The sequence below is a fragment of the Lupinus angustifolius genome, chromosome LG01, assembly GCF_001865875.1.
Source record: "Lupinus angustifolius cultivar Tanjil chromosome LG01, LupAngTanjil_v1.0, whole genome shotgun sequence".
NCBI classification, from domain to species: domain Eukaryota; kingdom Viridiplantae; phylum Streptophyta; class Magnoliopsida; order Fabales; family Fabaceae; genus Lupinus; species Lupinus angustifolius.
The window spans coordinates 22,029,294-22,052,263 of NC_032009.1; the positions used below are offsets into that span (position 1 = coordinate 22,029,294).

Genomic DNA, 22,970 nt, shown 5'->3' on the forward strand with positions numbered 1-22,970 from the left:
AATAATAATAAGGTGTTAATCATCAAAGGCCAAAGCTACCCGTAACAATTCCAAATTAACAATTTTTTGTTAACTATAATAATATAACATCACTGGTAACTGAAAAACTTACAGTGTTCTCAAAGCAGGTGATCATTCCTCCTCAGTTGAAAATAAAATGACAAAAACAGATGCTAATGTGCTAACTTTGTGTTCTCAATCCTATGTCACGTCACTTATATTTAGGGTCCACATTTGTTATCTTACTCTAGGTGTCAGGAGAAATGATTGGTCAGAAAAATATTTAATAATAACAATTTTAAATTAATAATTTTTTCGATCAATTAGAAATATTAGTACATGGAGTGATACAATGAAACAAGAAATGTGCTCCCTATATTTAGATTGGTGGATTTAATAAATTATTTTTGTATTATAAAATTGAAATAAAATATTATTTTTTTATTAGTTGGCAAAAAATGATTGGTTGGAAACACATGGACCAGAACTCTAAGGGACAAGGGGGATCCTGTCCGTCAAGAAGGGATAAACATAATCTTTTTCTATGTCCCAAACTGATTAAACTTTACAAAATAATATTAAAATATTAATTTTTATTTTTATATAAATAAAATTTTTTCATTTGCTTGGAATATAAAATGAGACATAAATGTTAACTTGTAATACCACATAAGGAGACCATATTTATACGAGTTGCGAAAATTGTTTTTCGTGTTTTATGATTTTATTTTCTCTCGACAAAACACCCTTCATAGTCCAATTTTCTCTCTCACTCTCAGGTGCTTCCCACCTTACCATCCTTTTTCATTTCCCGCTTTTTGTTTCTTTTATTTTTGCACTTTCTCGTGCTACCTCTTCTTCAATTTCTCAACCATCGATATTATTTTCTGCTATTCTCACTCATTTCACTACGTTTATCATTGTTTTCTTAAATTGCTTATCAGATATTCGAAACTTTTCAATTTGATTTTTTCCATGTAATTTGATCTCAATTTGTTTGTCATAATGTTCTAGATCTGTAATTGATGTTTGCCTTTTTAGCTGTGGCTGTTAGGATTTCTTTCTCCATTATTTTATTAATGTTTTGTAGAGTAGTTCATAATTGTAGTGATTTTTGTGGTTTTTCGAGTGGTTGCAGATTTGGTAAATTAGGTTATTGGGAGAGTGTAAATGCAGAGTCCAACAACCGATCCAAATAGTAACAGTAAGGGGAAAAGGTCATTGGAGGGTGGAGGAGAAGATGACCAGCCTGAACGAAAAAAGCCTGCTCTTGCTAGGTAATCCATGTTTTTTCATCAATTTTATGGTTTTATGAATTTCATTTTCTTAATCCACCATAATGTAGGGTTTTTTTATTATGATTTTTGTTTTATGTTTATCACTATTTTAACTGGGAAGTTAATCTGATCAAATAATGTTTATGTTTTTTGGGCACATGCCATTTGATAATTTTGACTAGTAAACTGTTTTTTCTGCTGATCCCCACTTGGAAGCAGGTCAAAGGAATCTCAACGTCACTGTGATTGAATATTCTGTTTACTTTTAAAGATATATTTCATATTTTATGCTACTATTCCTGTTTTTTTAGCCCAAAGTTGTTCTGCTAGTACAGTAAGATTACTGTGTCTGCGTATCAAGAGCCCTGTCAACTTCCTAAGTTGCCACTTTGATCGTACTTTATGTTGTCAGTCGTCGTTGATAGTGCTGAATGTTACTTGTTACGTCTCTGGTAACTCGCTTCATGGTGGTTTTTATTCCATCTTGATTATTATGGTATCATGGGCTGGAAAGATTCTTTCTGATATTTGCAAATCAACCAAAAGCTTATAATAGTTATTTGAATGACTGGCTTTAAATGTGTTGTTTATCTTGTTTGCTATGGCTGCTGCTTTTCTTAAAGGAGGAAATATTATTATCTGATTTTGTACCCGACTTTTTCTTCTGAAATCCAAATTCTCTTGCAAGAATTTCTTATTCAGAATATAATAAATGTTGAGACTTGAGAGATAGTACCTCTTTGTTTGTGGTAATAGTACCTCTTTGCTTGTTGTATAGAATATTTATTACCTCCCCCTGAAGAGCATTCGAAAGACTCAGAACTTTGCTTTCTTGGTTAGGAAGGGTCTTGGGTTGCATAATCTACATTCATTCTATAGTCTATGTAAACCTTTGGAGGTTTCCCTCATTTTTCATTATCTTTAGACTGTATATTGTTTTGTTTGTATGATCATTACTGTTTGTTTGAATGAACACTATAACTTGGGAGTTAGGATAAAACGAATCATAAACTCGAAAATAAATGAAACTTTTCAGGTTTATATTTCAAGTAAATCAGCGTGTATGCTTATAAAAAGAGACCTTTTGATAGATAAATTTTTTGTAATCTTTCAGGGAAGAGAGCGGTTGTCGGGATCCGACTTCATGCCCTGCAACTCTACCAACTGAGCTGAACTTATATGTTAAACTTACAATAAAACAAGATTTTATATCTTATTAGTTTTCATGCATATGAATATCTAGTTTGTACTATATTTTTTATTAGCTCCTTATAATTGATTCCATTGTGTTTTGCAGTGTAATTGTGGAAGCTCTCAAGGTGGACAGTTTGCAGAAACTTTGCTCATCTTTAGAACCTATTCTTCGTCGAGTTGTAAGACATCTGGGTTCACACTGATTTATACTATTCAGTTTTCTTTCTCATGTGTTTGTTTTTAGTGGGTAGCATGGGGCTGTACATTCTAGAAAGTTATTTTCCTTTTACTCCAACTAGGAGCTGTCTTTACACATAACATAATTTCTTACAACTTTTTTAATCTGTTATGCAATTTGATGGTGTTAGAGCATTATGACTTGTGTGTGTACGTTCCCCTGCCTATTTGTAAAGTTCATATTGTTTAACCAATAAATTAAGTTGCATGCAAATTTTGCTTGCTTAAGCAAACCTATTGTTCACAGTGGATTGGATGCCATTTTCTTTTAGTGTTCTATTTAACTCTATTTTTCCTTCTGTGTTATGTGTTTGGTATGTGGTTGAGAAAAGAGATGATACTATATCCATGGAAATTATACCAATATGTTTAGTTCCTTATAACTAGAAGTTTCTGATTTTGGTCATTTTTTTGGGTGAAAGTTGATGCACATGGTTCTTAATTAGTTTAATGGTACTAATACAGGTAAGTGAAGAAGTGGAGCGTGCTCTGGCAAAGTTTGGTCCTGCAAGACTCAGTGGAAGGTTTAAGAAATTCTTTAAATTTCGAGGGAATTAGCATCTGAATATTTTGTAGTTCATTAACTTTCCATATTATAACTATATAACTATGCTTTTCCATGCTTTTCATGTATTGTCTCTAGAAGTAGCAAAGATAGAATTGGATCTTTTGAGGTAACAAATATTAGTTCACTGACTACTTGAGTCCTTTTTGCTCTAGTAGATCCCGTGATGTAAGTTACATGGTCTTGAAGTTTATAACTTTTTGGTTCTTGGGTGGAAAAGAGATCTGCTCTTTGGAAATTATCTTATTCTGTTTGATTGTCGTGTCAAGGAATAGGATAGTGAAGAATGCTTAATTTTTTGATTGGATAAAATAATTCCTTGTAAAGGAAGAAAGAATAAAAAGATAGAGGATTAGTAATCTTCAGAATCCTCTTAAAAGAAGCCAACGTATGATGAGCAAAGAAAGTAATCCTCTCTCAAAGATAACATGGCAGGCAAAATCTATTGCCAAAAATTCTAGCATTAAGCTCTAATCATTTGACACCACACCCTTGCTCTTCGAGTGCATTTCCACAAGACCTGGTTTCGTTTTCTTTTACTCCAAAGCAATGAAAATGGGTATGAAGAAATTGAACATGGAAATCGTGTATGTATGTATATATTATCAGAAATCATTTAAAATGCTTAGCTTCCTGGAGGATCAAATGGGACAATAGCGTAGTATGGTGGTAATGATTCCATTCATTTTGTCATAATCCCCTTTTTATTTTGTTGTACTGGCGGCTATATTTATGACGACAAAAAACATTGGGTTTTAATAAGCATTTTGAAATATTGAGGTATTTTATGTGATCCATCTGAAACTTAAAAATGAGATGTGTTCATTTTTCTTGTTATGCTGCCCTGGTTTTACTGAGGTGCCAGATAAGAATGTTGTTAACTTGAGAAATGTATGACCACAAAATAGTAATGTAAACATGCATTCATTTTTCTTCTAATATAATAATCAATCCTTTCTAGACTTATATATGTCACTATAATTCTTTAATGCCACAGAAGTATTTGCTATATTTATGTTATGCACCTCAAGTTGTGAGACTGGTATTTAATTCTATCAGTACAAAATTTAGGTCTTCCCCAAAAACGATTGAAGGTCTAGATGGTAGAAACTTGCGGCTGCATTTTAAGTCCCGGCTGTCTCTTCCCCTGTTCACTGGAGGAAAAGTGGAAGGCGAGCAGGGGGCTCCTGTTCATGTTGTTCTGATTGATGCCAATACTGGATACATTGTAACATCTGGGCCTGAAGCCTACATGAAACTCGATGTTGTTGTCCTTGAAGGCGGTTTTAATAATGAAGATGATGAAGATTGGACTCAAGAAGAATTTGAAAGCCATTTGGTGAAAGAACGCGAAGGAAAGAGACCTTTGTTGACTGGCGAATTGCAAGTATCTCTCAAGGAAGGAATTGGAACATTGGGGGAACTGACTTTTACAGACAATTCAAGCTGGATAAGGAGCCGGAAGTTCAGGCTTGGCTTGAAGGTTGCACCAGGTTTTTGCGAGTCGTTACGCATTCGTGAAGCTAAGACAGATGCTTTCACTGTTAAAGATCATAGAGGAGAATGTAGGATTATGGATTTGTATTTTCTGCTTTTTCTCTAGCATTAGTTTTTTCCTGCTTCTATACTACAGTACCGTCTTTGAACTTTTATATTCTGTTCTTTTTGCAGTATATAAGAAGCATTATCCTCCTGCTTTGAGTGATGAAGTCTGGAGATTGGAGAAGATAGGCAAGGATGGGTCATTTCACAAGAAGCTGAATAATGCTGGAGTATTCACAGTTCAAGAATTTCTTCGGCTTGTGGTTAAAGATTCGCAAAAATTGCGGAATGTAAGTTTGTATTTTCTGTCTTAATCTTGAAGTTAGGTTCCAGCCATTTTATAATATTGTTCAACTGTATTGGCAATCTTTGGCAGAGATGCAGAAGGATTGGCGTGCTTTCTTGCATGGCTCTGTTGCTTAGATTTTAGGTTTTTCCTTCTGTTATTATGAGGATGACATGTCCTCCTCCTAAAATCTTCTATCTTATGTAATAATATATATTTTTAGTAAAAAATATATTGTTCAACTGTAGATCCTTGGGAGTGGTATGTCAAACAAGATGTGGGAAGTGCTCTTAGATCATGCAAAGACCTGTGTCCTAACTGGGAAGCTTTATGTTTATTATCCAGAAGATACGAGAATTGTTGGTGTTATTTTTAACAACATCTATGAGCTGCGTGGCCTTATAACAGGAGAACAATTCTTTTCTGCTGATTCGCTCACTGATAGCCAGAAGGTTAGTCCACTTAAGTTGTTCTGATATCAGTAGATACTGATATCGTTACCTTCTTTTAAGTGTTTGATGAGTTTGTATGTTTGTCTTCCAAACGTTGAGCCTGCATTTGTGTTGCTGGCATATTCCATCTTATATAATTGATAGGGCGATGCTGTCTTTATTTTTTACATTCTCTCACTTGCAAACATAACAGTATTGGATGCAACTAATCAAGTACATGCTATGTTGTTGGCCAAAAATCATAGATAGTGGTCAGGATCACAACATTTTAGACTTATCAAGGCTCAAAGTTTGCAGTTTCCTTTTAATGCTTTCTTCCAGGAATAGAGTAAGCTTATAATACCTTTAAAATGGTTTTGCAAGTCCAGGTTTATGTAGATTCTTTGGTGAAGAAGGCATATGAAAATTGGGATCGGGTTATAGAGTATGATGGTAAATCACTCACAAGTGTTAGGGAAAATAATGTTGTAGCTGATAGTGAACTTCATATTGAGTCGGTGGATTACTCTAGTGGTTTGGATCATCAACTGCATCTGCCACTCCCCCCAGCACCTGTTCCTTCTGAACAGCAAACGAATTCAGGGATTTCAATTGGAGGTAAGCTAATTTAATAGATTCTCTTTTTGCTCCTTCCCCCTCCTTTTCTTTTGGGCTGTTGATGTTGCATTTTCAGTTACTTGTGTTTCTCAAATATGATTTATGATGCTAATGAAGTAGTGAAATGTTTTCTATGTATGTTGATAAACTAAAATTTTGATACAAATAAATATTTTTGATAATGAATTGTTTTCTTCTCACCTCCACCCCTTGGACAAAAAAAAGATCTCTTACACGTGTACATGAATGAAATTTGCTCATTTGCAAAGCTCTATGCAATACAATCCTTTTCAGGTTATAATGATCATATGGTAACAAGATATCCAAGCCAGTCACCGATAGAAAATCTCAACTCATGTAACCAGTTTGATAGCTCTCTATATCTATCTAATGACCAATTAATCAACAGTGCCCAGCAAACCAAAACCACTAGAAATAGTCATGGTGCAGCTCTTGGTCCTCCTCAATCATCATCATCCTCGTCATCCTCATCATCACCAGGGTTTCATGTTGGCAGCTCTTCTATTCAATCATGTACTGTAAATCCTTTTGATGATTGGCCACACAACATGGACAAGGGGGTCAATGATTTTTTTTCAGAGGATGAAATCCGCCTCAGAAGTAATGAGATGCTAGAAAATGAAGATATGCAGCACTTGCTTCGCCTCCTCAGTATGGGAGCCCATTCCTCCGTGAATACTGAGGATAGCTATTCATTCCCATCATTCATGCCATCACCTATGCCAAACTTTGACGAGGGTCGCTCTCGTTCAGGCAGAGCTGTTGTGGGATGGCTGAAGATCAAGGCAGCAATGAGGTGGGGCTTTTTTATCCGGAAGATTGCAGCTGCAAAGCGGGCACAAATAGAGGAGTTAGATGAGTAAGTCATTTGGACAATCTCTGCTGGCTTAATAGGTAGCCTTAAGATTTTACTTATGTGCTGCAAATTTAGTTGTCTTCATCAATTACAACCAGATTGTGCAGTCCATAAGTATTGACATTCTTAGTGATGCATCTTTTACTGCAAGTTTGTACCCTACAGTATCCTGTACAGTGTTTTGATGCTTAGAAAAACTGTTATTGTTATTCGTTTTTCACTTTCGTCTTAATGCTCTGTTTTTATCACCTTTCCATAGTTCTGGAGCATTTGTAATATTTTGGATTTGTCATCTCATTTGATTGATGTACATGAATTATGATCTACTTAATTTTTGAGTTGTACTGTGTTATCATCTTCTGTGGATTGCTTTCTAATATGAGCATCTTAATGAGGTATTGAACATTGGGTGCTGGTTATTGTTAGTTGAACATGCAGGTTTATCAGTCTTTATTGTCTGGGAACTCCAATATCTCTGAGATCTTAAACTCTAATGGGTGTGCCATCAACTGTGAATCTGAATAAAGAGTAAAACAAATTAATTATAAGTTTATGCAGGATAGTAGAAAAAGGAAAGAGAATGGTAAATTTGAATGGATGGATGAAATTGTTGACTTACATAATTTGCTGGGGTTTCCAAAATCAGCAGTTATGCCAAACAAAAAATTGAATTGTGATGAACATGTTGGTGATGAAATGCATGAGAAATTGCAAAGAGCTAAACTAAGCTGGACACAGTTGTTGTCTTTGCCAAATAAAGCGGTTGTTATTTTTATTTTGAAAATGAATGTCATTAAAGTTTAGAGTTAAAAAGAGTAGTTGTAAAATTGTGTGTATTACTATATTTTATGGTCCTCCTAAGGGTATCTCCTCACGAGTAAGGAATTAATCTCTTTTAGTGTTCGCGATTGCCCAAGTATCGCTTCCAGAAATCGAACCTTTAATTTTTTGATCATTTTAAAAATCTAGTAGGGTCTTACATGACTAGATCAATTGGTATTATATTTGTTATGTGAAACAGGCTCTACTACCTTTTTGGGTGACATTAACAATTGCCAACCAAGCATCAAACTATTTCAACTAAACTTATAATTTCTTAAAGCTAAAGGAACTTCCACCGCCATTGACCACTTATGGGTTTGAACAATAAAAAACGTCACCTGTGGATAATAACACTCACCTGGTAGCTGCTATCTTGACCGCAACCTAGTATTTGGTGAGGATACAACAATGTTAGCATCTTAGGACACGGATCTTGAATGTCAATATTATATGCATCGTTAATGTAAATGTTTTATATACTGTTGTTCGTTTTTTACTGATCATTTTCAATTATCATTTACTTTTTAAAAAAGGTAAGACACGTAAATGTTGGATGATATAATATAGATATTACACTCCTAAACTTATCTTAACATTATAAATCATATTTACGAATCATAATAATGTGCAATAGCAAACGAGCCACCTTGATATGTTGTATGGGATATTTTTTGAAGTTTGAGTATGGTCATTTTAATTATGTATACCTCTCAATAAAAAGTCTTAGTCTTATTTTTGCTTTAAATAGATTGGACCAAACTAAACCAAACATAGGGTGACAAAATATGCACTTGCCAAGTATCTTGACATCCTCTCATCTCAAAGTATTGATGAAGCTCCTTTAAATGAGTTTGTTTTTAAAGTCAGAAAATGGAAGTGATTTGATATTGGATGATTGAATCAAAACAGATCTTTGATAAAACAAATCATATTCCAATACCACTTTAATAGTTAATAGTAAGTAGAATTAGGGAAAGAAAACTCATGTGATTATAAGAACAATCTATTAAATTTGTAAGAAACAATATAGATTTGGATCTACACGTGATGTTCATATTTTACATGGTACAAAAGCACAAACAACAAACAAACATAAATAAAGTATAAAAGAATAATACATAGGCTTTTATTTTTATTTCTTTTTCTATACTATGCCAGCATGATGTAATTAGTGTAGAGAAGAACTAGGAGCTGGTACATTCGATTGGTAAACCCTGTGGAAACCTCTTGTTATCTATGCAGTAATTGTAAATCATGTAATTCTTCTGTACCCACTTTAGTCTCTGTTGACCACTTAAATCCAACTCTTGTCTTAGCCATGCAGAAGAAGATGATGAAGAAGAAGAATGAGAATTTGATTTGCATGATGATTTCCCATTACTCCATACACATGCATTGGCATTGAAGCTCCTATATGAGGCAGTGAATGGTGCTTTTGACCAATCAGTTTTAATTAGTCCACCCCTTGTAGCCCAATTATCTGCATTCCACAAGCTAGAGTATATTCTCATTGCTTGATTCTTTGGAAATGGAACTCCAATTGATTCCAAATTCTTGAACTCCCTTATTGGGGTACCATCCACTGAGAACCTGAAAGAAGCACATGTATATCAATATATGTAACCAATTAGTAACTAAATTAATGAATTATGTACCCCTATATTATAAAATAGACTAAAGTCATTATTTTTTCTAGAATTTATGAATTTGGTCCCTCAAAAATTGAAAAATCTAAAATGGTCCATAAAAAAGTTCAAATGTGGATTAAATTAATCATTTTAAGATTAAATTAGTTCATACCACCTATTATAAACATACTAAAAATGACTAATTTGACTTGTATTTAAAATTTTGGGGACCAGTTTTTCAATATTCAAAGAACTGGTAAGATAAAAAAATATTAAATGAGTATTTACTCTATAATATATTATATGATCTTGCTAGCTAGCTGCAATTTTATATAGGACAATTAAGGAGATTGGATGCTTACAGAATGCGTTGAGGATTCCAGAGAATAGAGTAAGTGTGAAAATCTGAAGTTGGGTCAAACCAGAGATAGAATTGTTGCTCCCTATTACCTTTGCCTTGGCTGAACACATTGGTGTGTAGAATATAAGGATCACCACTTAAGTTCCCCAAGAATTCAAAGTCAATCTCATCCCAATTTGTTCCCTTTGAAGACATCTATTAAAAAAGAATCATTAATCATTTGTTAGTACTATGTTTGTAAATTCGTGCAATCTCTTAATATTACAACAAAACAAAGAAAGTAAGTACTTAATAGGTGTTTGTTTTATACTTACATAATAGGCAGTGACAGTGCCAGCAGAGTTACCAGGAACAAGCTTAAGCTGCATATCAATCTTGCCATATAAGTATTCATGTTTGGATTGGAATCCAGAGCCAGAGAATTTGTCAAGGGAAAGAGTGAGAAGATTGTTGTTGTTCAGTATTTTAGCACGACCATCTCCCCATGTAATTTCAAAGTCTTGGTTGAAGTTACCAGCACAAGTTACAACAATATAAAGAGTCACTAATAGAGGAAGAAGAAAGGTTGAAGAGGTAGTAGAAGCCATGATATGTGTATCAATAAAGAAGAAAGCTGCTTTTTTTAATCAATGTAGCTTACAAATTAAGTGGTAATGGATGTGGTTTAGAGGCATGAAAGAATGAGCATATATAGTAGCGGGAAATAAGAGCGTGTGGGTTTGAAGAAACAGGTAGTAAAGGAAGGGTATGTTGCAAACTATACATGAGACTAATGATATTGAAGCAAAAACATAAAAAAATAATCAATGTTTAATTTTTTTAATTGATATGACATATTTTTATTAGTTTGGAACATAGTTTTAGACACAGTTTAGGACAACATATCTTTGAATGAAAGGAAGGTGGGCTGTGAACTAAGCTGTAGATAGTTGTAAGGATAATTAAGTAGAAAGCTGTCAAAAGCTCTAAAGGGCACAACCAACTTTGTTATATTAAATCAATCAATATCAATATTAATAGAAGATGTAGGTAAAGGTAATATTAAGGGAGGGTGTATTATGTATGGGGAAGGAAGAGCACGCAGTATTATAATGCATGGTTTTTGGGAGTTGAGGTAGTCCCTATCTTCATGTAAGTATTATCCATAAAGAGCATCTCCTATTGCTTCTCTACACTTTTTGCCAGCCAAGTTTGGTATGGTTCAAGTCATAAAAATTGTATTAAGTGTGTATGGGACAGTGACATAACTATGCACATATTTTTTATATAGAGCTCTAAACTTGAAGGTTAACAATTGTCATGTGTGCATTCTTTACCCTATCTTTGGCTTGGGAGAGAAAATGAGAGGAAAAAGAACTTAAAGGAGTGAAAATTGGAGGAAAGAAAAACAGTGGAAAGTAGAATGATTTTTTAGTTGTTTGGTATGAAAGAAAAAGAAAGAATAGAGATAAAAAAATCATATGATAAGATAAAATGATAAAAATATCCATAACTAAAGATACAAATATTAACATACAAATATTCACTTTTATTTTAGAATTAAATATTTCTATGTAAAAAATATATTTATATTAAAATTAATTAATTAAAATATTATTATACAAATTTCAAGTTCACTCAATCTATTATGTTTGTCTACCTCACACCATAATACATCATCCATGATTTTAAAGGTAAGATTATAATTATATGTTGATGGTTAGTTTCTCATAACTTTCTCTAGTAATTGAGTGAAAAAGTTTTTTGTGGGAGCCCCACAACATTTTTTTATTTCCTTCCTACTTTTCTTTGTAAATAGAAGGATGAAAAACTTACAAATTCATCCCCTTTCTTTTATTTCTTTTATTTTTCAACCAAACCAAACATAGCTTTGAGGAAGAAAAAATGGAGAGAAAAAAATGTCTTCAATTTTTTTTGTTTTAAACTATAAAAAAGTGTTAAATTTAGTTTTATAATACTAAATATTATCTTTATGTTCCTTAAACAATGATTTTAACTCACTCATTAATAAGTCTGGACTTTTTAATTATAAAAATAGGTTCAACTGTATAAATTAAAGAAACAGGAGTTAAATAATAAAATTCATGTAGTGCGGCTTAAGAGATTTGCATGGTTAAAGAGGTTCTTAGCATCTTTGAATTGAGTAGGTAATGTTTGAACTTTAATTTGAAGGATATGTTCCCAACCAACAAGCCACTAGAAAAACCGGCTTACCATCCAAACATGAATTAGGTATTATTATATAGTTAAATTTAAAAATATTGATCATATATATATATATATATTCTTGGATCAACATAAAGATAATCTATTACTATAAATCATTATTGTATCTCTATGACATTTATTAGGAGAGATAATCATATATCTTAAGAAAAGATTAATTCTTTATAACATGGTTAAAAAAAAGTATGTGGTGTGGAATATCATATTTTAGTTATTGTAATGTTATAGTGATAAAAATTGTAGAGAAAAGACAAGGTATGATGAATATATTTGTGGATAGAATCAATGAATGCATGTCACCTTCACGGACGCCACACTTGACCCCATCCCAGCTAAGCGAGACAGCAAAAACACATCCGAATATTAATTGTTTATTTAAATATTTGTTTAACTTCTCAACCACATCCAAATATTAATTAATTATTTAAATATTTGTTTAACTTCTCAACCACATCCAAATATTATATTGTTATGGTTGGTGCTGACTGCTAAGATCAGCCCGTGGAAACTGCTTTGAAGCATACACGTGAGTATTATGATTTTTTTAAAATTTTTTATTTTTGCCACTTACCTATAAAACTTGATTTTTGAAGTTATTCGAAATATTAATTTAAGGAGAAAATAAAAGAGGGAAGATTATGATGAATATTGGATTATGATAAATGTTAGACTAATGCAATTAATTATAATAATATTTATAATAGACAATTAAAGTGAGAACATTTTTCATATAAAAAATGTAAAAATAATAAATTTACTATCTATGAAGCACAGATACGGATACATGTATCGGATACGATACGTATCCGATACGTCGACACGCATTTTTTTCTAAAATGTAGGATACGATACGTTCAGAGATACGCGTATAAATTAATAAAAAATACATAAAATATGATAAAATTATAAGTGTAAATCGAAATATTCTCTCCTACCCTCTTTCTTCTCTTCTCTGTTAAGAAATAAAGGTAAGCCCTTTATTTATCTTCTCTATTAATACTCACACGTCATTTTCTCTTTATAAACATACTAAGCGAAAAGAAACTAAGAAGTAAGAAAGGTAAGCCTTTTTTTGTTTGCTCTTCACAGCATACCTATGGCGGTAGAGACAATAATACTAAGCACCGGCCGACGACGTTATGGATCGAAAAGTACCAACTATTCGAGGGTCAATGTGGTGTGATGGTAAGTTGGTATGATGTGACATTTAAATAAGTGAGTGTTTATTGAAAACAAATCTATCTTATCGTAAAAATGAATCTATATATCCTATATTTTATTGAAAACGAATCTATATATCCTATATTTTATTGAAAACGAATCCGATACGTGTCTTGATATTTTTTTTTATTTTTGGATACTCTATGGACACGTATCCTTCGCGAATCTGAGCGTATCCGTGTCGGATACGTGTCGGACACCGACACGCGAGGGTATTTGGCGAATCCGTGCTTCATAGCTTACAATCATATATGGATAATTAGAATTAAAAGTTAGTTATTGATCATATAATCACTTCTTTTAATCTTGATCATTTAAATAAAATCTAATAATCCATGTTATTTGGTACCAGATAGTTATAATACATCTATTTAATGAGAAAAAAATGTGTAAATATATATACAATATGACATATTTGGAGACTAATGTATTTAAATTTTGTTGTTTTATTATTTAAACTTTAATTAGAATTAAATTTTTATTATATTGTCAAAATTTTATTGAATGTCTCTATATACATGCATCTCAACCCAAATCTTTCTCATTTTTAATAGTTCTATTATGTCATGTATTTATTAGTACATCTATTTTTTCGTGTTTTTTTGTGCAGGGCCCAAATAATCAATCTAATGCATATACTTTTTCGTCAAAATACAGTAACTAAATATTCTGTATTTACACAAATAGTAATGCTATTGAGTAAGATACGTTTGAGTTGCATGAAATGTCTCAAAAGCATTAGCTGAGGACAAGATTTATCTACATTCATAAATGAGATGAAACGTTTTTCTAAACCAAACAAGTCCTTAAAAAATGGAAGCAAGTTAGCAATAAAGCCACACAATTTCTAACTACATTTTTAATAATGTGGTAGTATCCTCTCTAGAGAGACAATTATTTCAAAAAATAAAATGAAATATAACTTTCAATGACACATATTTATCTTGATTATAATGAAATTACATTTTTATCACTAGAGGATCAATATACAATTGTTTCTCCCTTTTAATAGGCATTGACACCTTTCTCTACCCAATTAAGAGGCAAAAGGTCACATAAGCTACTCAATCGGTTCTTGAATTTGTAGAAGAGTTCATTGACCAAACAAAAACTAGTTCACATCTTCAATCCTTCATTTGTTTTTTTATTGGGTCATTGTCATTTATTGATTCTGTCCAAAGTAAATTTATGATTGTGCCTGTTGACCAAGGTAAAGAAAGCATAGAGGATGAGATCAAATTGGAATCTTCTTTTGTTATATGTGTGTGACTATGTGTGTTAGTATTCATAAATCATAATGATAAGAAGTTAGCAGAATTTATATGTCGATCTTGCATTACATTTATATATGCAGAGTCTCATGACATTATTTGTTTGTGTTAAATTTTGACTCCTTAGTGACACTGATAGTACATTCAGGTGGTAATCCATTAGGGAATCGCTTCATGTCAGTGCAATAGTTGTAGATCATGTAATTCCTATGTACCCATTTCATTTTTTCCTCTCCTATAGCACCCAACCCTTGTGTAATCCATTCTCCAACAGAAGAGGAGCTAGAATTGGAAGTGCAAGAAGATGCAGCATAAGACCAAACACATGCATTGGCATTGAAGTTCTTAAATGATGCTGTGAATGGAGCTTCTGTCCAATTTGTCTTAACAAGTCCACCCTTTGTAGCCCAGTCCTCAGCATCCCAGATTGAACCATATACCCTCATTGGTTTCTTACTTGGAAATGAGATACCGCTTGTTGATTCATGGTTTTTGAACTCTCTAATGGGAATGCCATCCACAAAGAAGCTATATATACATGGAAGCACCAACAAATAAAATCAAAATGTTGTTAGTTAATGCAATGATGAAATAACATAGGATTTTAAATCGGACAAAGATCACATATCCCGAATGGTTTCTCTTTCCCTGAAGCAGAGTTTTACTTTTTGTTTTTTAAAATTTTCTTTCGTTCATGTGACAATGTCATTATAGTTTTTGAAGTCTCTAAAACTATATTGTTGCAGCAGTTGAAGTCACCAAAACTATAGTTTTAGTATTCCATGCAACTATAATGTGACTGCAATTGGTTGCATTGGCATCATTTTTTATATGCAATGGAATGTAGACGTGACCGTAGTTTAGAACCATGATAAAATGAAACCTTTACATATAAAAATTAATTGAGGGAATGACATTATATATATACATGATGCACTGAGGATTCCAGAGAATGGAGTAGTTGTGAAAATTGGTAGTAGGGTCAAACCAGAGGTAGAATTGTTGCTCTCTGTTACCTTTTCCTTGTGTGTATATATTATTGTGAACAACGTAAGGGTCTCCACTAACATTACCTAAGAATTCAAAGTCAATCTCATCCCAGGTTAACCCTTCAGAGTGCAACTGCCATATACATGAAAGTTGAAAACATAAACAAGTTTAGTTAGTTAAGAAAACTAAAAATTATATGATAAGATGTGCAAGGTAGGTTATTTACATAGTATGAAGTGACTGTGCCTGCAGAATTTCCATGTACAAGCTTCAGCTGCATGTCAACCTTGCCAAAAAGATATTGATTCTTTGACCCAAAGCTAGAGCCAGAGGCTTTGTCAAGGGACAGAGAAATCACCTGATCAATGTTGTTGTTGATCATATGGGCATGGCTATTACCCCAAGTGATTTCAAAGTTCTGATCCATATTAGCAGCATCAAATGCTGACATATAAGAACTAAATAAGAGTGAGAATAGGACTATTTTAGTATGAGAATAAAGAGAATGCATGTTGTTATTTTAATGTAATGTAGGAAGGGTATGTCTGTGGGGAATATTAGCGAATTAAAAAGAGGAGGAAGATGAAATTTGTGGGCTAAATTCCAAAATGTGAGGCTGATAAGATAGTGCATAATAAACAAGAGGTGGATTGTGAATACATATGGCACTGGAAAAAGTGGGTGATTTTGACGGTGGAATAGGCACGTGTAACAAGTGACAGCAATGCACAAAAGCAAATAAGATAAAAAAGAAAGATACATCTCAAATTGTACGTTTAGTTGACTAGTTTTGATTTTCACCTTATTTGACCCATGAGAAATGCAAAATGAAAGAAATGACCCTCTTAATCGAAATTAGATAATAAGATCCTAATCATTAGTTATCCCCCACCCTTATTTTCACACAGATTTGAGTTGATCGGTTCAATGGGTCCAAGATCACTAAAAATAGAGTTATCAAAGAAAACACATGGATCTGCATTAGGATAAATAAACTGTCTCTCTAGTCTCATTTTTTAACTCTCCGCTTCTAGTAACAAATTAACTATGTCATTTTTTGCTACTAGTAATTGATAGAGTAGGTGAAATTGAGTTGAAGTTTAATTGTGAGTTGTAATTGTAAATTTATAATCATGATTCTTTGCAATCACAATTCTCAAATATGAAAGCAATTTTCTGTTTTTTGGCTTAGTGGGTCAGAAGTTGCAAGGTAGTACATCATTCTAGAACATACCACCTGTATGCAAAAAGGTGCATGAAAACTAACCCTTTTCTACCTCTGATTTTGCAAAGCCCACAAGTTCCCCTGGAATATACCAGAACCAGAAATGTTATTAAATGATAACTCCACATGTTGGTAACTTGTAAGAGGCAAATTCAGGTTAGAACAAACCTAGGAACTCATAGCCACTGCGCCGTATAGTTAAAATAATGACTTCCAGAGAAAGCACCAAATAATGGACCACTTAAAACTTAAGATTAATATTATGCAAAGTATATGAATAACATTTTGCGGTCCAGCTATTTAGTTCCCACTTCACCCCCACCAACAAATTTTTATTATTCAAACACATTCACAATGCCTCCACAAGCCTCATAGGGACTATTATAAATTGGACCAGACCAAATAAAGTTTCTATCTCACATACAAATAGTTTAGTTGCATAACATTACATTTTGTCCAATGGGTGTTTTTTCTTATATTGCACTTGTTATAGTGTTTCTAGTATATACTCTTTCTATGGTTGTTTTTGGTGGTACTAACTTGTACCAAGATGTTGATATTACTTGGGGAGATGGAAGGGGTAAGATTGTGAATAATGGTCAGCTTCTTACTCTGTCCCTTGACAGAGAATCTGGCTCTGGCTTTCAATCCAAGAATCAGTTTCTATATGCCAAGATTGACACACAAATCAAACTTGTACGTGGGAATTCTGCTGGCACAGTCACTGCTTATTACGTGAGTTCCTTGATCAATCTTCACATCAAGATAAGATAAGGACAAGATAAGCTGTTATTTTTGTTTTTGTTTTTATGTGTCTTTCATAGAAAGAACATAAATAATGACAGATAAAAACATGCAGATAAATGTCCATAATATGAAACATATACTAAAATTCGTATGTTGATTGAACTTGAATAACAATATATATATAGATATATATATCCATAGCAATGCCTTGTAAATAATCATTTGCTAAACTCTGAAACATGCCTAATGGGTAATTTATGCACATGCAGTTACGTTCTGAAGGGTTATCATGGGATGAGTTAGACTTTGAGTTTCTAGGAAATCTGAGTGGTGATCCTTACATAGTTCATACTAATGTTTACACCCAAGGGAAAGGTGAAAGAGAACAACAATTCTATCTTTGGTTTGACCCAACTGAAGATTTTCATACATATTCCATTCACTGGAGTCCTGTGCATGCTGTGTAAGTTTATAAATTCCATAACATATATTATTGTGTTTTTTTATCTATAATCTTCAGCTAAGTTAAGTTGACTTATATGGGCTATTTTTAATTTTTCAGGTTCTATGTTGATGGAAAACCAATAAGGGAGTTCAAGAACTTGGAGGGTGTAGGTGTTCCCTACCCAAAGAACCAGCCTATGAGATTATACTCTAGCCTTTGGAATGCTGATGATTGGGCTACTAGAGGAGGACTTGTTAAAACAGATTGGAGGCAAGCTCCATTTGAAGCTTCTTTCATGAACTTTAGAGCCAATGGTTGTGTTTGGTCCAATGGTGTTTCTTCATGCAACACAAACACTTCTGAAAATGCTTGGCTATCTCAACAGCTTGATTCTAGAAGCCAGAAGAGGCTTAAGTGGGTGCAGAAAAAATACATGATTTACAATTACTGCACAGATACTAAGCGATTCCCTCAAGGTCTCCCTATTGAATGCACAGTCCGCACCAAATCATAGGATCAGTATAGTCCATGATGATTATTGCATATGTTTGTGTAATATTTTCTTCCAATTATATCATTTTGCAATTCTTTTTGCTGTTTGTTTTGAGTTATGTTCTAGTGTCATAGTCATGTAATATTGTTAGTTAATTAAACTACTAGAGAATAAAATGGCATACTATTCTTGACAAGAAAAATAAAACCACTTTTATGATTATTATCAACATCATTTCAGGGAAAGTGACAAAACCACTTAAAAACACTTAAAAGTTGGAACATGGGTTTGCCAGAAAGTGACAAAGCTGCTCGGTTTTTTACTTCATTTCAGGGAAAGCTAACAGAACATAATGTTTCTACGTGGAAGTGCACATTAACCTGTTAATTTTTACTTGATTGATGCTTGAATATTAGATTAGTTTAATTGGTAGAGTCATGGGATATAAAGTATGATAATAAGGAACGTACAAATTTCCATCCCGGCCTATCACAAACTTTCCTATTAAACATAAGCTAGCCAAAAAGGCAAAGACATTAGTCTGAGTCTGAAATTAACATATACTCAAAATTTTCATTTTATAAGAATTTTATCTCCTGTGCAGAGGTGGCTTTTGACGAGTCAGTGGAAAGCATAAGAGGTGGAAGTAGAACTGGTGCATAGGCATGTTTAGATAGATAACCATAAACGCATGGCGGCACCATAGAGATTTATGGGTCGGTCGTGCCAAGGGAATTGTTTAATTGATATAAATTAAGTCAACCTTACAATTTTATATGAAGAATTTTACGAAAGATAATGAAAATTTAAAAAACTTACTTCACATTTTACACATTGATTATAGGAAAAGATATGATGATTATATTTATTCACTAATTTAAGGCATTAAATTTCTAAAAAATTGATGATTAAAGTGTGGAATAAGTGGATTATATTTTTAATACAAAATTAATTATCCTTTTAACTTCCTCAAACAATATTCAAATAATATTTTTAATCTTCTCCATTCAACACAACTAATTAGTAAGCTGGTTGGATTATAAGCTAACATGATAAATAATAAGTTAGGATCTAAACATAAATGACAATAGTTTAGTTGATTCATTCAAAAAAAAAACTAACTAAAACGCTAAAATGAAAATTATTAGCTTGTATGGGCATAAGTTATCCTTAATCAGTTTATCAAATATGAAATTATAAATTTGTAAATAAACTACCTCATTATTATCTTATAAACCAAATACACTCATCATAATAATGCATTTTAAAGTCATTTGGTCCCCTCCCTTTATCTTTATGCCATACCCATATCCTTCAACCCATATATTACCCCAAAAAAGCATTTTGATTCAAGTGGAGATGATTAGTTGACTAGTAGTAAACCTACTCCATTCCTAGATATCAGGTTCAATAAACTATTAACAATTCAGCATCTTAATCATTGATTCCTTGGGTGATAATAGAGTACCATATTAAGCTTAAATGTTACTAATAACCCTAATTTTAGCCCATACATTAGATTCAGACACAAACAAGTAGTTTTCATTAACACATTCAATCTAGAATCGTGTTCTAAATATTCTAGGCAATCAAAATGAACATAGCATGAGTAGATCATAGAAATTGATATAATACAATAATATATATATACATATATATATATATACATATATATATATATACATATATATATATATACATATATATATATATACATATATATATATATACATATATATATATATACATATATATATATATACATATATATATATATATCAAAAGCCTTATATGAAAATTTGTTTGATTTAATTAACCTCCGACAAAGGATAGGTCTAGCTATTCGTCCTTTTAGATTCTCAATCTTTCTGCTTCAAATTCACTCAGGTAGCTTAGATTTGCTAAACAGATTTCTTATATGCACGCAACTAGCAACATTTTGGTCACTAGATTTGACTAGTTTTGACTTCTTTAGTTTTTCTGTTTATTCCTGCAACAAAATACTACAATGAAAGATTAACTATAAGACTTTAATAATTGCTTGTATATTCAAAGTCATTCTCAGTTTAAGTTTGTATTCAAATGGAGTCAAAAGTGTTTGAAAAAGATAGCAATTTTATGGCGAAATATGTACTTATCACTTAAAAATGAGTATATCCTCCAATAAAAAAAATTATTCTTATATATCCAATTCAGAGACATACTTAAAAATGTCCTCATAGTTGAACCAACACTTGCATAATTTTTCTTTTGTTAACAAATAGAGCACGTACGTGCATCAATCTAGTGAGACACATGCGGTGCATATAAGAGATAAGGAATACCCATATGCATGACAATTAATTCCCCTTGCTTTAGGATAGATTTGATTGTCGTAAGTCAGTAACAAACTATTTAATAAGTCAGTCGAAATTAATTGGGTCAGAGATGTGACAATTATTGTAGCATGCTACAATTAAATGAGGATTTGCATTATATATTTCAAACGATGTCTTACTCCCTGTCCTAAGTTAATTAGAGTGATTGACTTGAGACATAGAATGATATACTATTAGAGACGAATGATCCTCAGTAATAAGAACATGTTGGGCAAGAAAAAGATAGGAGAGGTTTGAGTTTCTATTCAACTCAATTCGATAAAAGGACGAAAATAATAGTAGCTTGTTTCTGACAAAATTATTAAGTGCACGTTCAACCAAAAAATAGTACCATAATAAAAATAAATACAGTAATTAGTAGTAAGTAGATAAGAAGATAGAGATCCAACCGAATGGTATAGTTAAGATGATATAATTAATAATGGAAGTTAGCTAGTAACTGTTGACATTATTAGTATCTACCTTACCCGTGTATAGTTATCTGCCACTATTGTGAACTCATGCATCAATTGTATTCATCTTCCACAACAAGTCAATAAATAAATGCAGGTTGGAACTACAATTAAGAATATCTATACAATTCATTAGGGAAAAAATGGAGTTTGGAATGGCAAAAGGGGAAGTTTATCTAAGGGTTTCTGGAATTATAGTATTGGTAGTAACAGCTTGTTTAGTTGCTTTTGATAATCAAACAAAGGTTATCTTATTAACTATTGAAAAGAAAGCTACCTACAAAGACATGAATGCTCTCAAGTAAAATCTCTCTCTCTCTCTCTCTCTCTTCATCTATTTGTATCTTTTTTGTTCACCAATTGATTTGGCTAAATTAGACTTAGGAATTGTATGTTTTTATAGGATATTGGTGTATGTTACATCTGCAGCTGCTGGCTATAACATGCTTCAATTATTCAAGTACTATGTCTCAGCTTATTCAAGGGGCAAGTTCAAAGGGTCTTATATATACATGGCTTGGATTTCTCTCTTGTTGGATCAGGTAAATTGATTTTATTTTTGTTTTATTTTAATTATATATGTCAGCATTTAAAAGTTTTCATAGGAATAGCTACATATTATAATCATGGTATAATTATAGCTATTGCAGAATCATCAAATAGTTCAGTATAAAAGTTTAGTTTACTTTTAAGCTTGATTTTGCTGGAAATTTAGAAGTAGCTTAGAATATTGTGTTACTACATGTCACATATCAATTAGGTATGTTAAAGTTGAATGGCAAAACCAATTCGTAATAAGATAATTAGCCTAATCGGTAGGACCAAGCTATTTTTTACCTTTGATTAAAAAGTTGTGCTGGGGATTGCCAAATAATAGAGAGAGAAAATGTCTGTATTTTTTTATACTACCAAAATATCTCTCACCCTATAGGTAATGTCTTTTGAGATTGAGAATTGTACTTCAGTAATTGTTGCTCTAAGAAATCGAGTATTTGATATTTTACTCTTTCTGTATAAAATGTTTGAATGAATCAGATGGCTGTGTACATCACATTCGCGGCCAACAGTGCAGCACTTGAAGGGTCGGTGGTGGCAATAACTGGATCAGAAACTTTTCAATGGATGAAGGTATGCAACAGATTTACAAGGTTCTGCTTCCAAATTGGAGGAGCTGTATTATGTGGCTATGTGGCATCCATTCTAATGGCTCTAATATCTATTATGTCGACCTACAAAGTTTTCAGGATGTACTCACCTAAGTGGTTTCTGCGCTTAAAGAGCAGATAATCACTATTTTCAAACCATACTAAGCGTCCTGTTCAGTTTTTTTGACAGGAAGCAAAACAAGAAAACATGGACACACCCCTACATTAGTGGAACAGATCTTCTACACTTGTGTACCATTCTCTTCAATAGTGGTGACGAAAGTGATAGATAGTGGTGTTATAAAAGATTTATGTTCACAAGTTCACATTGTTTAATGTTTGAGAATAATTGTATTGATGACGTATTTGGCTTAGTATACTTAAGATTCATATCATAAGTTTATACATAAATTTCTTTAATATATTCCCTCTGGGTTGTGTTATGTGAATATTTGACATATGATTCTAATAGAATCATGTGTTAACACTGTTGCACTCAACCTAAAACAAAAATCTCGGATGAATCACCTGTTCCAAAT

The 22,970-nt window shown here is 32.5% G+C and overlaps 5 protein-coding genes across 7 annotated transcripts; 3 read left to right on the forward strand and 2 right to left on the reverse strand.

The window, feature by feature from the left end:
* Positions 689–7,407, forward strand: LOC109355407 (calmodulin-binding protein 60 B-like). Of its 3 annotated transcripts, none has more exons than XM_019598561.1 (9): positions 689–779; positions 1,139–1,277; positions 2,575–2,650; positions 3,174–3,232; positions 4,333–4,838; positions 4,945–5,105; positions 5,350–5,553; positions 5,922–6,150; positions 6,445–7,407. In XM_019598561.1, exons 2-9 carry the CDS (start codon positions 1,171–1,173, stop codon positions 7,032–7,034), a joined length of 1,932 nt encoding a protein of 643 aa, XP_019454106.1. In that variant the 5' UTR covers positions 689–779; positions 1,139–1,170; the 3' UTR covers positions 7,035–7,407. The 3 variants fall into 3 exon arrangements, with proteins under 3 accessions (XP_019454106.1, XP_019454122.1, XP_019454114.1); XM_019598577.1 differs by having other exon boundaries at positions 4,345–4,838; XM_019598569.1 differs by lacking the exon at positions 689–779 and having other exon boundaries at positions 823–1,277.
* On the reverse strand, positions 8,881–10,570 carry LOC109355427 (xyloglucan endotransglucosylase/hydrolase protein 22-like). Its single transcript, XM_019598588.1, has 3 exons — positions 10,153–10,570; positions 9,840–10,033; positions 8,881–9,439 (listed from the first exon to the last, which is right to left on the reverse strand). The coding sequence occupies exons 1-3, from the start codon at positions 10,423–10,425 to the stop codon at positions 9,034–9,036; spliced, it is 873 nt and encodes a 290-aa protein (XP_019454133.1). The 5' UTR covers positions 10,426–10,570; the 3' UTR covers positions 8,881–9,033.
* On the reverse strand, positions 14,322–16,087 carry LOC109355436 (probable xyloglucan endotransglucosylase/hydrolase protein 23). Its single transcript, XM_019598600.1, has 3 exons — positions 15,773–16,087; positions 15,485–15,678; positions 14,322–15,084 (listed from the first exon to the last, which is right to left on the reverse strand). Exons 1-3 carry the CDS (start codon positions 16,055–16,057, stop codon positions 14,652–14,654), a joined length of 912 nt encoding a protein of 303 aa, XP_019454145.1. The 5' UTR covers positions 16,058–16,087; the 3' UTR covers positions 14,322–14,651.
* LOC109355442 (probable xyloglucan endotransglucosylase/hydrolase protein 23) lies at positions 17,172–18,658 on the forward strand. Its single transcript, XM_019598614.1, has 3 exons — positions 17,172–17,506; positions 17,788–17,981; positions 18,081–18,658. Exons 1-3 carry the CDS (start codon positions 17,231–17,233, stop codon positions 18,475–18,477), a joined length of 867 nt encoding a protein of 288 aa, XP_019454159.1. The 5' UTR covers positions 17,172–17,230; the 3' UTR covers positions 18,478–18,658.
* Positions 21,282–22,642, forward strand: LOC109355483 (CASP-like protein 2C1). Its single transcript, XM_019598675.1, has 3 exons — positions 21,282–21,587; positions 21,690–21,828; positions 22,322–22,642. Exons 1-3 carry the CDS (start codon positions 21,430–21,432, stop codon positions 22,571–22,573), a joined length of 549 nt encoding a protein of 182 aa, XP_019454220.1. The 5' UTR covers positions 21,282–21,429; the 3' UTR covers positions 22,574–22,642.

Coding starts and splice junctions, on each gene's coding strand:
- LOC109355436 (XM_019598600.1), bottom strand. CDS start 16,057: ATGCATTCTCTTTATTCTCATACTAAAATAGTCCTATTCTCACTCTTA. Junction 15,679..15,772: donor GCACAGTCACTTCATACTAT/GTAAATAACCTA, acceptor TGTATATGGCAG/TTGCACTCTGAAGGGTTAAC. Junction 15,085..15,484: donor TGGAATCCTCAGTGCATCAT/GTATATATATAA, acceptor ATGTATATATAG/CTTCTTTGTGGATGGCATTC.
- LOC109355427 (XM_019598588.1), bottom strand. CDS start 10,425: ATGGCTTCTACTACCTCTTCAACCTTTCTTCTTCCTCTATTAGTGACT. Junction 10,034..10,152: donor GCACTGTCACTGCCTATTAT/GTAAGTATAAAA, acceptor CTTTTTTAATAG/ATGTCTTCAAAGGGAACAAA. Junction 9,440..9,839: donor TGGAATCCTCAACGCATTCT/GTAAGCATCCAA, acceptor TGCTTCTTTCAG/GTTCTCAGTGGATGGTACCC.
- LOC109355442 (XM_019598614.1), top strand. CDS start 17,231: ATGGGTGTTTTTTCTTATATTGCACTTGTTATAGTGTTTCTAGTATAT. Junction 17,507..17,787: donor GCACAGTCACTGCTTATTAC/GTGAGTTCCTTG, acceptor ATGCACATGCAG/TTACGTTCTGAAGGGTTATC. Junction 17,982..18,080: donor TGGAGTCCTGTGCATGCTGT/GTAAGTTTATAA, acceptor TTAATTTTTCAG/GTTCTATGTTGATGGAAAAC.
- LOC109355407 (XM_019598561.1), top strand. CDS start 1,171: ATGCAGAGTCCAACAACCGATCCAAATAGTAACAGTAAGGGGAAAAGG. Junction 1,278..2,574: donor AAAAAGCCTGCTCTTGCTAG/GTAATCCATGTT, acceptor TGTGTTTTGCAG/TGTAATTGTGGAAGCTCTCA. Junction 5,106..5,349: donor ATTCGCAAAAATTGCGGAAT/GTAAGTTTGTAT, acceptor GTTCAACTGTAG/ATCCTTGGGAGTGGTATGTC.
- LOC109355483 (XM_019598675.1), top strand. CDS start 21,430: ATGGAGTTTGGAATGGCAAAAGGGGAAGTTTATCTAAGGGTTTCTGGA. Junction 21,588..21,689: donor AAAGACATGAATGCTCTCAA/GTAAAATCTCTC, acceptor ATGTTTTTATAG/GATATTGGTGTATGTTACAT. Junction 21,829..22,321: donor TTTCTCTCTTGTTGGATCAG/GTAAATTGATTT, acceptor TGAATGAATCAG/ATGGCTGTGTACATCACATT.